General features: G+C 38.7%; 1 protein-coding gene across 1 annotated transcript; it reads left to right on the top strand.

The window, feature by feature from the left end:
- Positions 1-237: 237 nt before the first annotated feature.
- Positions 238-15,436, top strand: LOC140076909 (uncharacterized). The gene is made up of 11 exons (XM_072123701.1): positions 238-341; positions 4,016-4,249; positions 6,867-8,303; positions 8,810-8,902; positions 9,382-9,486; positions 9,965-10,074; positions 10,263-10,457; positions 12,911-13,073; positions 13,383-13,548; positions 14,358-14,452; positions 15,146-15,436. Exons 2-11 carry the CDS (start codon positions 4,102-4,104, stop codon positions 15,238-15,240), a joined length of 2,607 nt encoding a protein of 868 aa, XP_071979802.1. The 5' UTR covers positions 238-341; positions 4,016-4,101; the 3' UTR covers positions 15,241-15,436.
- Positions 15,437-16,022: the final 586 nt, after the last annotated feature.

Below are 16,022 nucleotides of genomic sequence, written 5' to 3'. Positions count from 1 at the left end.
GATTATTCATACCCTGGAAAACACTAGAGGTAAACATTGCTATAAATAGCACAGTAATGACTTTACAACTTATGATGTAAAATACATATCTCTGAATTGGCCACTATCGGATCATGGCGATGTCACAGATTATCATAGCGACATGGAATGAGGAAATAATTGGGTTTTAGTACAGCAAAGTAACATTTGTGTTAGCAGGAAGCACAAATCACTTTGGAAATTCTGCAGGTTTCAGGACAGAGCTCTCCGCCCTTAAAGTATAAAAGCTGTCACTTAGAGGCAGAGTCATGCAGCACAATCTGGGTCTTGTAGCAGAACACAGGTCAGCGGCTGTCTAGCAGGTAGGTCTCCGAGCTATTATTATAGACACATGTTCCTGGTAATTCTCCTGCCTTTACTATCTACACTTCAGAAACACAACATATGGGACAATACATGGAACATAAGATTGTACATAGATACGATTGTTTGCTGAATCTACCAGCATAACCAAAAAAAGCATAAATCACAAGTAAAGGCCTGATGTGTTAACTCTAAAAATGTATAACCTGACCAGGAGGACCAAACCGGAAAATTACTCAAAGTACATGATTATAATTTAGATTTTATTTTGGATTTGTAATAACACCTGATTGGTTAATAGCTTTTGGCCATTCGTGTAATGTTTTGTGTAGATTTGTTGCTTTGAATTTAACTCCCTTTGAATATCTTATGTACTTTTACTTTATATTATGTTATATTTTTTTGTTGATGAACAATAACATTGTGATTTTTTTTTAATCTGATTTAGGTCTTTTGTTATGTTGCAAATTTTTGACTGTAATAGCAATGAATAGCAATAGTTATGATTTTTTTTCAAACAAATAACCCATACAACAAGAGTTAGTATTTTATTGTGGACACCACTTTGTATTATGTTCTGTACATATTATCTGGCTTGGCATTTTTTGCTTCTTTTTTTTTTTTTAACAAATTGCTGTGGTCCTATATGCACTCCTTTATGTGCAGTTTGCCTATGTATAGTGCAGGGGGCGCCAGATTCATCATTTCTGGTGCCCATTCATCATAATCCTGACGCCCCCTGCATTGTTATAACAGAGTGCACCACTTTTTTTTTTTTTTTTTTTTGTGTACCTTTAACATGGGGTGTGCAACAGATTTCTTGATGAATGTGGCGCACGGTCCGACCAAGTATCAGAACACCCAGAATTCAGTGCAGAAATTTGAGTCACGTGATGTCTAGTACAGCCACGCCACAAAACGGTTGTGTGCGACACAGTTGTGGTGCAGACACTTCTTATATACCTGTTCAAGCAGTTTGCACCTAAGAGAAAATGCTAATTCCGACAGAAATCTCCCTTTTTTTATTTTTTTTTTATTTTCATATATTCAATACCATGTACAGTTTGGGGTCTTTTAAAACCTGTTGGGGTGTGGTCACACATGCATTAAAACAATGCAAGACACCGGGTTCTGATTATCGATCCCTATGCTAGCGCTGCATGTGTAAACGTAGAGCTAGCGGTCTGCGTGACCGCACCTTTAAAAAAAAAAAAAAAAGAATGAAATCCAGGCTGCACCTGTCCTTTATGAGCAGCACCTGTGCTAGTGATTCTTTGATTTTCTTCTATACTTCTGGATTCTGCTGTGTACAAAAACCTTAAACAATTGGAAAGATTTTTAGGTAACTAGTTGATAAGTTAGTGAATGTGAGTGTTACTGCTGAATTCATTGTTCAGAGGTTGTGTAATTTATAACTTTCCTTCAGGTCCTGTGACATTTATTATGAAAGTCTTCCAAGTCCAGTGGAATAATTCTGCTATATAGAGAGGATTACCTGAGGGTACTTGTCTTTCGGCCCCTAAGGCAAATTGCTCCGTGCCAGGAGGTTTTTGCCATCGACTGGAAGACCTCTGATAGGAGAAATTTTATGTTTATAAGTTTCTTAATAGGAGTCTACTACCTAACTACCCCCAACTATCTGCTGCCTGGGGCAATCTATAGTATGGTGCCCCCATCCAATAGTAATATATCTGGTTATTATTTTAGTAGCTGCAGTGTCTCACACCGATGCTAACGTCAGCTGTGAAGAACAACTATTGTTAAGAGTCAGGTCCTGCTTTGTAGTAGGTGATTGCACTCCTGATGCTGCACCCATTTTTCTGCAGGTGGTGCTGTCTGAGGCAAGAGGTTCAACCCGCCTCTTGGCTAGTGCACCCCTGACAATGCTGTTGTGTAAAGGTTGGTGATTGGTCCAGTGTTGACCTGCCCTCAGATGGCAAAGAGATCTACAGTACAACCAGCTACAGCAGTGGTTACTGGAGGGGAAAGATAAAATCATGCATGATAATCCAAGGGCACTTAGGCCCCTTCTCCACTGGCGTTTTTCACGCGTGAGTTCTGCGCGTGCATTTGACGCTCAGAACTCGCATTGCACTCTGTCCCATTGTATTCAATGGGTCTTTCTCCATTAGCGTTGTTTTTGACGCGCGTGCTTGCGTTCGTTTGCACGCGCTTCAAAATCGCAGCATGCTCTATTTTTGCGAGTCACGCGCAATTTTCACGCCCCATTCAAGTCTATGGAGATGCATCAAGAACGCATTGCACTCGCAATCATTGCAAGTGCAATGCAAGTGCAATGCGTTTTAAACGTAAGGGTTGCTAGGTGACCAGAATAACATTATTTCCCCTGCTCGCGAACGATCATTTAATTAAAAAAACACAGTGAAGAACAGTGAAGAATAGAATAAAAACAGTGAACACAGTGAACACAGTGAACACAGGATCATTTAAGATAAAAACACAGTGCAGAACACAGTGCAGAATAGATTACAGATGTTCGGCACATCTGCTTACTTGTCGGGAGATACGCGCGGAACGGCGCGAACAAAATAGCATGTGAAGAACAATATATATGTGTGAAGAACACATTGCAGATGTATTTAAACATCTGCAATGTGTTCTTCACACACATATATATTGTTCTTCACATGCTATTTTGTTCGCGCCGTTCCGCGCGTATCTCCCGACAAGTAAGCAGATGTGCCAAACATCTGTAATCTATTCTGCACTGTGTTCTGCACTGTGTTTTTATCTTAAATGATCCTGTGTTCACTGTGTTCACTGTTTTTATTCTATTCTTCACTATTCTTCACATCTGCTAACTTGTCGGGAGATAATATACACGGGGAACAGTGAAGAATAGATCGCAGATGTTTGCAACTTATCAGAAGACATTATTTTTCAATTAAATAACACATTTTAATCCCAAACCATGGTCCCTTTGAAAAATGCTCGAGTCTCCCATTGAATCGCGCGTCAAAAATGCGCCGAAAACGCAAAAAAAACGCAAATTACTCCAAGGAAAAATGGAACAAAAACGCAGCCAAAACGTCAGTTTTTCACGCATTGCACCCTGACGTGAAACGCAACGCTAGTGTGCAAGAGGCCTTACTCATACATCCAGGCACTGTGACTATGAAAATACTCTTATATTTGTTATCTATGCACACTGTAACAGCCTATGAAGCTACAGCAAGGAGAGGTTCTGGAAACATCCCCAGAGCCCTTCTGGCTAATTATCATAATTTTAAATGTTAATTTAAGAAGGAAAGGAGGCCATAGATAACAAATATAAGTAGATTACCACAGTACCTGGATTTATGAGTAAGTGTCTCTTGTTTTGATTTCCTTTAAAAACACACAAGCTCTTCATTATGCAAAAACTTTCATCATGTCTTTCCACCACTTTTCACCACCCACCTGATAAATGTCCCCTTAGAACTAGCATCAACAATCCTTTGCCTTTCAATTTTAACCCCTGGCAGTCTGCAACCGGTGACACTCATGTATTGTAGATGGTGACCTGATTACCATGAACTGATTTGTCCACTTTAGTGACTAGTGACCCCCTTCAAAGGGAATAATCGGAGAGGGGATTCCTTTGGCTTCTGCCTATTAACCTTTATATGTCATAATAATAATTAATTTATACATTTTATTTTTTCTTCTTTAGGACTTTTAAATATTCCTGGAAAGAATAGGAACTTTATACGAAGAGGAAGAATTTCCACTGATCATTTCCAATTAGGGATTCCCAAAATGGAGGGTTTTCCTGCAGTGTTTTACAGTGAGCCGGCGGTGCTGGGGCTACTTGCAAATGCTGTTAGTGCATTTCTTGTCTGTATGCAGAATTTTTCCAAGTTTAATACTTCTATCAGTGCCGGAGGGGTGGAGAACATTCTTGCAGGTAAGAATCCTGCTCCATATACATAATAAGTAGACTTCATCTATTGGGGGAGATTTATTAATGTGTTGGTCTTTAGACCAGTGCAGAGTAGAACAAGACATTTCTCTGCTGCTCCAGATTAATCCCTGTGTCTGATGCTGGATGATTAATCTGGTGCAGTATAAGGCTGGTGAGGCCTACTTTGCACCTCCTATTAGTTGGTATAGTTTGCTGTGCCACAATAATTAGTTTTATGGCGCATGGACTGAACACAGCATTTCAAGCGAAAATTACTTCACAATTCTGGCATAAACAGATTGATACATCTCCCCCATTGTATGTAATATGAACCATGTTGTCAACATTAACATCTTTTCTACCTCTGTACTGTATCAAACATATCAGAGTATTACAGTAGCTCACCCCAAAAATTAATGACATATTCCACCAATGTCCGATCATTATGGATTCAATTGCTGTCACCCCCAACACTAGGATGAACAGAAGCTGCAATGCCCTTTTATCTGCCAAATATGTTTAACAGGATGCGATAAGGAAACATTGCCTCTTTTGGTAACCTTGTAAAACAGCCCCCTTAACATCAAGCATGACTTTTAGAAAGCCTAATGACATGATGCAAGATTAAATCCAAGCCAGTAAATCTATTCCAAAATAGACTTCTGACAACACTGTTTCAATGTCCTTGCATCTCGTCAGTAAAGTGTAGAGAACTGGTCAGAGGCTTTTCACTAGGGTTGGGAAGTAAGAATTCTCCTCATGGAGACTTTGTCAATTAAGGCCGCCTTTCAGGTGTGTGGAAATTTTTAGCCATTAGCTCCAGTGGGGGATTTTGGAAAATATTAAATATATTCTCACTTCTGGGCCCTAGTCAAAAGCCACTCACTCAGCTAAACCAGTATCCTACACTGTACTGACAAGATGCAAGGAAATCCAAACAGGGCTTTCTAGAGTTGGGAATCTGTTCCTTTTGGAATAGATAAGCTGGTTTGGTTTTAATCCTGCATCATATTATGGGGGTTGCCTTACAAGGTAGCCAAAGATTTTCCATATCCCATCCTGGAAAACGTATGTGCATATTTTCCCAAAATTGGATCTTAAAAATGTTGGATTGTCATTAGAACAAGGATTAACAATAAAGCTTGATTGTAGACACCTTTAATAACTGTTATAACTATTTATTGTAGCCTAAGGCTAAAGTAAAGTAAATTACTAATTACCAGAGGTCCGTTTGTAACTGGGGGTCGTAAGTTGGGTTTTCTTACGTAAGGGACCGCCTGTATGTGAAATATGATATATTTTGCACAATTCAGATTAGAAGTCCAGAACCACATGATTGATCCTAATGATAAATGTACTTGCTGCTTATGTATATGGCCTGGTGGCTAATAGACAGAGCCGAATGGTCCTATAGACTTTTAATGAATCTGCATCATGGATGTTCTACTTTCGCTTGCTTCTTACCATAATATATTCATGATCTCATCTATGAATGCTTTCTTCTTATTGCAAAAGGGAGTTGTCTGTAGCATTTATAGTTCAGCAGGAAAAACAACTTTTAAAGTAAACCACTTGATTATAGCTAATGAAAAGAGGTGACATCTGACCACTTATAATGTACTACTACACACTATAATTGGTGTAGTGGTACAGCAGAATGCCCTGTATGTAACATTACAATAAGGATACAAGTAAACACACAAACCTATAAAATATGTACGAACGATTTGTATGACCAGTTTTTACTTAGAAATCTATGTCATCCTTAAATAGGAGCAATAGTCCACGTTCCACAAAAGACAAAAAGGAAATACTTATTAAGAGCAAAACACTAAAGTAGCTGTTCTAATCTTGCAAATTTTCTATTATGGTGCAATAAGTGAACAGTTTAGACAGTCAGAAGGCTAAACCCCCTTTCCAGCTGTCCCTGCCTAATTGCCCGGCCTACCTTTAGTAAATCAATATACAAAATAGTCTGAAAACAATAAATCCAAGAGACCAAAGTCAAGATAAATGCCAGGTAGCTCCAAATAAGGCTTATAGCAAGCAAATCTTTAAGAGTACCAGTCCAGAAGATGAAATGGACCAGTTCTCTGATATCCAGACAGGGACGACCAGCAGATAAGGAATGTGAGTGGAGGAAAGTTTTGTTCATCTCAGCTAACCTAACTGTTTGCTACTCAGAGCAAAATCCAAAGGAGACAGATAGGTATGGTCGAAATCAGTTAAGACATTAAGACGGCCAGGAAAGTAGTTAACCATTGTTCAGAGTAGTAAGCACAGAATGTATCAAAATCTCATCTAACAGGGGATCAGCTGTTCTTTATTGACCGAGGATGGTGCTGAAGCCTGAACGGGTACATGGTCTTTATGATCGCTGTGCAAATTTGGAACTATGTCAGATTTATAAAAGTGTCTAATATTGAATCATTTATAGGTTGGTATAAGACTGTCTAACATCTCAAGTTCGCTGGCTTAGTTTACACTAGACAAAGTATTTTGGCACATCATAAAAAGTTTTAAAACCCTTGATGATGTTGCACACAATATTTGAGTGGGTTTTTTTGGTACAAATTTTTCTTGTGCAGATATTGATACATTTTTCATCTATCCACTGCAGGTGTTCACCTTATCCTGATCGGAGGAATAAGTCAACTCATTGCTGGGTTCCTGTCTTTTCGAAAGTATGATCACCTAAGTGGCACTGCCTTCCTCGCCTTCTCTGCCTTGTGGAGCAGCTATGGTGCCACCCGAATCATTGTAGGCTCAGAGTCAAGTGTCCAGAACAGTTCATCTGTAGATATTCTCTCACAGATCCCAGTACATGAGGGGGCAGTGGCTGGATTGGTAGCCTACATCGTAATTGCGTTTATCTTATCATTCTGCTCTGCAACAGTCAACTATATCATGCCTTTTGTGTTTGGGGCTTTAACGCTAACATTAATATTTGAGGCAGTGGGGCTACTTGGTAACTGGGCCTTAGTGGTATCTGGCGTTTTAGAGTTGATAATAGTATTGTGTGGACTTTATGGGGCAGGAGCCTTACTACTGAAAGGCATCACCCAGAGATATGTACTTCCTGGATTTGGAAATTCTCTTTTCAACGTTCTACTTCTTGGATCCGCCAATCGTAACTCTTCAAAAAATACTGGAGAAGAAAAGAAAAAAAATACCAAATATGCTGAGCCCATGGCGCTAGGTTACCTGTGCGACACCATCTCACCTTTTATAATGCTATTCTACTGCTTTGGATACATTACAAACTTTTATGTAGGATGTATTTGGATCAGCATCAATGTTCTTTCCCAGATGTGTTCCAGTTATTACAGTTATCTACGAGATGATGTTTACTATGCTACTAAATTTGCTTTCCATGGGATTTTCTGGTTGGTTCAGTCTTGGGAAGCGTTTACTATTTCGGTAGTCCTCAGGTCTGAGGACATAACTCTGAGCAGACAATCTCTGGTTGGTGACTGGTTCTTTGTGGCTGTCTCGTGTATATTTTGCTTTTTGTCATTCAATAAGGAGCTTCTAGAAGTGATACATAATGCTGCATTTGTTGTTATGACAGTAGCAAGAATCCAGCAGATCCCAACCAAAGCTGGCTACATATTTTTTGGAGTGACTTGCATCATATTTACTGCAATTTCTCTTTACACAACATTTGCAAGTCTTGTTAACTCCATTGCGGAGAAAGTACTAATCCCAATCGGAAATGTATTGATATCCAAAGACAAGTTTCAGAATGTCCTTTCTTGGGGCAAAAAATGCCTTAAAAAGCATGGAGAAGAAGCGGAAATCAAAGAGAATTTCAGGTCACGCCCTTCAGACCCTCTGTTTTATATCTGCAATGGATTGGCTGCCCTTGCTGCGATTCAGCACTCTTTAAACGATGGAATCCAGGCACGTCTATCAATTCCTTGGGTGCTAATACCTGGTGCTATTATACAGCTATATGTCAGTAGAATCGATGTTCAAGGAGGACGAAGATTTGGCTCAGTTCTGCCATTCTGCTTCTCTGCTGTCTGGGCTACTTGGGTGTGGCTACGTTTCGCAGGTATGGAATATACTATACAACTTTACTGTAATTAATACACAATATATTATATACTGGTATAATGATATTGAGTTGTGAATAGCAAACAAACAAAAACTTAGTGTGGAAGGTAAATTTTTGATTGGTTTAAGAATTTTTTTTTTTTTTTATTGATGGCATACTTCCCAATTTTAAGATTTAGAAAGTTACAACTCACGTAGGGCATTATACTGTCTACTATATGTGGCCTCCACATTGTGAAATGCCCCCTTCCTATTGTTAAACATTGCATTATTCCTGCCTTGTGTCACTTCCCACACTGTATCATTATTCTATGACATACCTCCCACCACCTGTGACCCCATAATCTGGGACTGAATCCAAGATGGTTGGGAGGTAAGTGATAAGGTAAAGGCCAATTATTTATTAATATACATAATAATGTGTTAAACGTTGTAAAGTATATTCAACAATTACACTTCTTCACAAGACAATCTTTAAGTCTCATAAATTATGTGTCTCTTCAGGTTCTTTATTGGGAATTTCTACAGATAATGATGGAGGATTTACAGCCGGTGCAATTGCCTTTTTGGTGATCAACTTATTTCTCATAACCTTTGGTGAGTAAAATTTGTATTAATGTTTTTTTTTTTCAGGCAATTTGGAACTTGTTTACAGAAGAACTTGGTAATAGCTATACATCTAATTAATATTTAAAGGGACAAATCAAAGGTGTATAGGCATAGAGGTCCAGGATTAAAGAGATGGAGATTCATATCACATATTATTTTTAATCAATCAGCTGTTCACCTCATCAAATACATAATTGGGCATAGAGTGTGAAGCCATTGGCTCTGTGTCCCTTAGTGGCTGGAAGAGGTGACTCTGAAGTTGATAGAAGCTTGTGTAGTGTAGAATCTGTAATAAAATATGATTTTTGCGTGCTTAATTTCACAATGTCTTGGCATCTTTCCCTAAATGAGTGAAAGCAATTACTTAATGGCTTTAATTAATAGACAATTATAAAGCTTGGTTGACATTATTCTGTGGTTATTTATTTTTTTATAGATTTATAACTTCTATTGTTGTTTTTTTCCAGCTACTCATGCAAACATTGTTCTTCTACTTGTCACTCTTGTAATGGAGTCTGTGATTGTCAGCTTTCTCCTCTTCACCCTCGAGAGACTTCCTCTGCAACTTGAAAGTAAGTGTAATATTTTCTAAACTCTTTAGAATGTTACTGAAAAAAGTGAATAAAAAAGTTGTCATTTATAAAACATTATACATACCGTATATAGACATTATTCTGTATTCATTCTTCAGTTTAAGTCACTGGATGAATCAGAGTTTAGTAGTCAGTTTGGCTCAGCCCCCAAACCCCTTCCACTCCCCGGTAACCATTTGTGGGTATTACATGTTTAAATGCTGCCATCAAAGTGCCATTTTGCTCCCTGTGATGTCATCAGGGAGTGCCAAACTTTGGCAAAATGGCAGTGCACACAGACGCAAGCTTTGCAAGCAGCCGTTAAAGATTGGTACGAGAACCGATTGTGTGTGTTACTGGATTTTGAGGTTCAGCTGGTCTGCTCAAGCTTATTTGTTAACTAAACTCCTTAAAATGCTGATATTAAATTACTATATCCAACAACAACTTTACTAACTGACGGTGTTTCTTATTCTAGTAACCGTGCTGTCCATCTTTAGCATCATTTGCCTGTATGGCTTTTTGGCTTCCATGACAAACTGCTTGTTCAACAAGGAATTGATTCCATTGGGACCTGCAATTTTCAAGGTAGAAACTACCAACTTTAACTCATTCAAGTTCTAATGTAAAACAGGCTGAATTGTTTGATTATCAGTGGGATTAATCGTACTTCAAGCATTAGCATCACAATAAGTATGCCATATTAATATAAGAATAATACAATAGTGCATTGATATCAAAATAAGCATAAATTCTGTAACTTAATTTTTTCACAGAAACAAGAACCAGAGAAGAAAGTAGACGTCTCTAGTTCATGCATCCTACCTGAGTCTCGTCGTACAAGTGGCCTAAGAACTATTGCAAAGACATTGGAAAGTGGGGGTGTATGTGGCATCCCAACGGATACAGTGTATGCTCTGGCTGCTTCATGCAAACATCCAGATGCCATCAGAAGGATTTATTCAATAAAGGTGAGAATACCATAACCCTGCAATCTTCCTAATCTAAGAGAAGTGACAATGGTGGTTTTCCTTATCCCATCCTAGAAAACTTATTTACATATTTCCCAGAATCCCCTAGTGGAGCATCAATGGCTATGTCTCCACACGCCTACAAGGCAACCTTAATTGGCAAAGTCTCTGTAAGGAGAACTCCTCCTACTTTCCGATAATTGATTATATTTTGATATGTGAACAGATCATAGCTGTTAAGATCCTAAATTTTGAAAATATAACCGGCCATAAAAATTCCTCAATTCTCTAATTCTCTAGTATGAGCCCTTCTAGGTGCTACTAAAACAAATTATAAGAGCTCATGACTGAAATGCAAATAGATTATCCAAGATTTATAGCCATACTAAGCCGTAACAGGGCACCCTTAAAGGGAACCTGCCATCAGGAATTGGCCTAATAAACCACTACCAGTTTATTGTCACACGGCATATTACTTTCTAGGTTTTTGTTTATTTCATGCCCTGGTGTGGTGGCATCATCCAGAAAATCAACTTTGACGTGAGATGTAAATTGGTTGTATGAAGTCAAGGGGGCGGAGAGTTTAACACTGAAGTAAAGGTGACGCTCTGAACGCCTCCTCCTCTGTGATTGACATCATGCAATGGACTTTAGAAGATCTGTTTAGTGATTTCTCTGGATGCAGGTCAATCAATTACAGTGAAGGGGCTTTCTGAGGAAGAAAGATATTGACTCCAGTGTTAAAATCTCTGAAATGAGATGCAAATTGGTGATATAGAGTCAAGGAGGCAAAGTAGATTTTCTGGATGATGCCACCATACTGGGCCATGAAAGAAACACAATCTAAAAGGAGTTCAGATGCTTGACAACCTACTAGTAGTGGTTTATTAGTTCAATTTCTGTTGACAGGTTCCCTTTAATAAACCCCATGTGCTTATAAAGGCTCCATTTAATGCAGCATCCATTTTTACATATATTTTACATGGATAGAAAAAATTATTCTAGTAGTGCTATTGGCCCCTCTAAACGTTGTCATTGTAATTATTTTTTTCTAAAGCAAAGTCCCTCCGGTGCCATGATATGAAGCCACACATCACTCTACAGCTGTGCATGAGGCTCTTTGTATCTGGTTAATGCAGACTCGCTATACTTCTCTGCTTAGATAGTCTGGTATAGAAATACCAGTTATTATAAATAGATTCTGCAGGTATCTCAGGTTACTAGCAGCTTATAGGGCGGTTCCCAACAAATGAAAGCTGGGTGATAATGTGATGAGCAATATTTTACAAGGCTGGCAAGTAAATAAACCTGACTGACTGCAATACTGTCTCTCCAAGAAGAGGTTGTGTCAGTACATGCAGCTTGTGGGAAAAGACTGGGAACCAGTCACCAAGAATGTGATATTTAGCTGGTGATGGGTTCCAATAGCCTATGCTATGCTGATTCTAAAAATGCCTTTGTCAGCATTCTGAATCATTTCATGAGTTTATGTAAGTTTAATTCACATTACCTGACTCCTTGACAGGAGCCTGTGGTGAGTCTCTGGGGAGTGGACCACAGCCCGTGTGCCTGTTTCAATCTCCTCCACACTCGCCCAGCTTTCTTCCCACTTTCTGTCATGTGCATTGAGCAGGTAGGGGAGGGGATGGTGTGGAGAAGAGGAAGAATACATGAGAAGACACAGGCACACAAAGGCTGCAGCTGTCTCCCCCTCCTGGGACTCACCACATGCTGCTGGCAAGGAGCCAGGTAATGTGAATTAAACTTGTATAAAGTACTGAAATGATTCAGAATGCTGACAAAAGCATTTTTCAAAACAGCATGACATGGGCTATTGGAACCTTCTCTATGTGCGGCAATTTGTAGCGTGAAGTGCAGTAGTATATCTTTGCTGTAAGCTATGCATTTGTTCAGCATATTATAATTACAGGGGCTTTCAGGTTAACTGGAACCCCTTAGTGGTCTTTCAGTTGTAAAATAAAAGAATTAAGGAATACTCACCCACCTCCAGCTCTCCATTTTATAAGCACAACCTCTATTTCCCCACCTGCTGGCTGGAGAAGTAATGAGAATCAAGCCAAAGATAGGCCGTAGTGATCACCTATTCCTCACCATTATCATTCCAAGTGGACCTAGAGGCAGAGGAAAAGAAGGCCATGCCAATGGAATTGAGCTACAAAAGTGGATCAATACCTTCTATTTACTTCTGCCCTGTCCTCCAAGGAGTTTACAAGATGTGTATAAAATGTGCAAAATTCTCAGAATTTGAAGATCAAAACTTGGTAGAGAAAACTGGTGTTATGGATCTCTGCTTTACTTTGTTTGCATGTGGTTATCCATCTAGACATTGTCCTGTATACATATACTGCAAGAAAGCCATCTGTAGAACAATAATTGTTCTGCAATATAAAGTATCACAAATATAACGTATCATTTGATGCCGTTTACTGCAGGAACGACCTTCAGAGAAACCTATCTGTATATGTATTTCTAACCTGGAGCAGCTGAGAGTAATAAATCCTCCATTCAGTCCACTTTTGTGGAGATTTATGGATTTGGTATATCCTGGAGGGATAAGCTGCATTGTGAAGAAAGGGGAATGGTTAAAGCGACTAGGTGAGTGATTTGTATAGTACTGTGTGCTGTTAAGACAATGTTGATATGTCTTATATTTTATCTTTTTTCCATGCCTCTACCTATAGTACAGTGTCTCTATGCTTATCTCTTTTGCTGCCTTGCCCCCAATTTAATAGTCTGTAAATGTGACCTGTCTCTTTTCTGATACAGTAAACTGAGACTCTGATAAAATTGAAAAGTTTAATTTTTCATTAAAATTATCTGAGTTTTAAAATTCGAATTTATACTCAATAGAATTTGAGCCTTAGTTAAACTCTTACAGAGTCTTTGCCGTTTTGTGTATTCTAGGAGTGGGCCCTGCCTATGAATATGTTGGGACCACTGACTCCATAATGATCAGAGTCCCAGATCATTCAGTGACCGCCCATCTCACTGACATGACTGGACCTTTAGCAATTACATCTGCCAACCCCAGTGGAGAAAGTGACAGCACTCACCATGATCATGTAATAAGGTAAGTTGGAAATGTAGTTAATTATATGCAATTGCATGTGATGCTATTAAACCATGAGCTGGTCATTGACTCACGATAACCACAGGACAGATTTCACTAGGTTAAGTATTACACAAAGAAGAAAGATATGTGTCATAAGGCCAAGGTAGTAAATGTATAGTAAATCTTTATTCAAGCAGAGAGATGGTGAACACATTAAAAGCAATAAAAAAATGTACATATAACAAACTAGTTGGATTAGCCAGATAAGGTTACCAACAATACACCTCCTCAAAGAGTGAGTAATTCTTAAACCACCCCTAAAAGTAAATCAATAAATATAGGTCACATCCAAGGTATCAACCAATATCAGATAGGTATGAGAAGCGCACCAATCTGTACAAAAATGGTATTCAACCAAACCGTTTGACATATTAGATGTGGATCACTAAAATACATGCACTGTCATACATTACAGGTAAGTAGGATAATAAGGTCAGAGTAGTAGAATAGCGGGTTGGTTAGTGGGTATAGAGGAGGTAGAGGGCTTCCCACGCGTTTTGTCTCCTACTAGAGACTTCCTCAGGAGACTTCCCCTAGGCTATCTAAAGACATGTAAGAGAGATGGTTATAAGCCAATCATAGCATTTTATTTTTCTTCACTTGGTTGACATTGGCTACCATTCTCGCTAAATATTGACAGTGAAACCCATAAAACTTGTTAGAATCCTATGTAAATCTGTCTATCCTATGTTCTGCGGTGTATGTAGTAGTTACCAAAAAATAAATGATTACCATAAAACATGTCATTTTATTTATCTCTTCCACAGCCGGCTCAGCCACAAATTGGATGCTGTTCTGTGTGATGGTTATTCCAATGAGCTTGTGGGATCAACAGTTGTAATCTGCACCAAAATAGATGAAGGTATGAATAGATTAAATGCTTGTAGTTAAATTATAGACCATTAAGAGAAGAACTACTTTGAGTTGATGAGCAGTAGATGGTATCCAAATGGATTAAACTGACACTTCCCATAGTGCTACACTCTGATCATCAACTCCACTAATATTCCTGTGCACAATGGCCAACTAGGGAGTCTGTTGGCTCTTTCGAGCTAGCAAACTGCCGATAGAACAAGGCATGGATGCACACGACCGCAATGAGGGACATGGTCCTGCCACGTGGAGGTCTATGGCACCCAATCACGGTGAGCAGACAGTGCTTTCTATGGAGAGGGGAGGGATGAGGAGTGCTGCTCCCCCCTGCCGAGTTATGGGACAGGCGAGCACAGAGATGTGCTTAAGCCAAATGTTGATCAGTTGACAGATGGAGAAGAACCTGCAATAAACGGTCAGATGGAGAAGAACCTGCTTATTGTAGCAATAAACTGTCAGATGAAACTTGCATTCATTCCAGAGTTGGGCAGGAAACCTGTCAGTCAACTCTATTGCCTCAGAAAAATGCTGTTGTTGGCATAATTGCTATAATACGAAATATAAAAAGGATTCTCCAAAAAGCACAACTCCATTAGTCCATTTAGTAATAACTTGGATTATTAAGCACATGATTTGATGATCTTAAACATTGTAACTTACCTTTTGGTGTTTATCTTTTCAGGTTCCATTACCATATTACGGGAAGGCTGTGTGCCAGCTACCAAAATTATGCAATTATTTGAGCATGCAAAAAACATGGAACAAGACGTGTTATAAGCACTATCGGACATGTTTAGCCTCCCTTGTTAAGTAGTCCTGCAGGTGGGACTCGTTCTGTATAAATGTAAAGTTAGTACATACATGTATTTTATATATTTACTCTATTTAAAGTTCTGTTTAAATGTAGAAAACCATTACTTTCAATTGTCTGAAGGTAATTGTAAAACTAAACAAATAAAACGTTTAATATCAATATCTTGTGTATATTTCTTACAAGTGTCACAGCTGTACATAAGACCCTATTGCAAAAACTTGAATGGGTCCAGCAAATGAGTCCCGGGATTTGAAAAGATTTTCAAATATAATGGTTTTTCCTGTAAGGGAATTAAAAATAATGGCCCACAGATTTTACACTGTTATTATCTAATTTGACCAAAATAAAGCCAAAATGGAAAAACCATATGGGAAAAATAAGTACAAAGCCTGAATCAATGGCTTGTAGACCCACCTTTCACAGCAATACCTTGAAGTAGTAGTTTTTAAGTATGACTTTATATAAGTCCTTTGCAAAATTCTGTATACTGTAGTTCCTTTACACTACTGAATTTTCCATCTATTTACCTTTTGTAACATATCACATAGTAGATAAGGTTGGAAAAGGACACGGCTCCATCAGGTCCAGCCTATAAGATTAAACAAATGAATTTTTCCTATAACCTGTGATATATTTTTGTTTTTCTTGAAAGGCATCCAGGTCTCTCTCTTAAAGGGAACCTGTCATCAGGAGCCTTATTTCTGGCTCCCCCATGTCCCCATAGAGAATAGTGTGCACATTGCCA

The sequence above is a fragment of the Engystomops pustulosus genome, chromosome 9 (assembly GCF_040894005.1).
Source record: "Engystomops pustulosus chromosome 9, aEngPut4.maternal, whole genome shotgun sequence".
In the NCBI taxonomy this organism is placed as follows: domain Eukaryota; kingdom Metazoa; phylum Chordata; class Amphibia; order Anura; family Leptodactylidae; genus Engystomops; species Engystomops pustulosus.
This window is presented reverse-complemented; position numbering and strand designations above follow the sequence as displayed.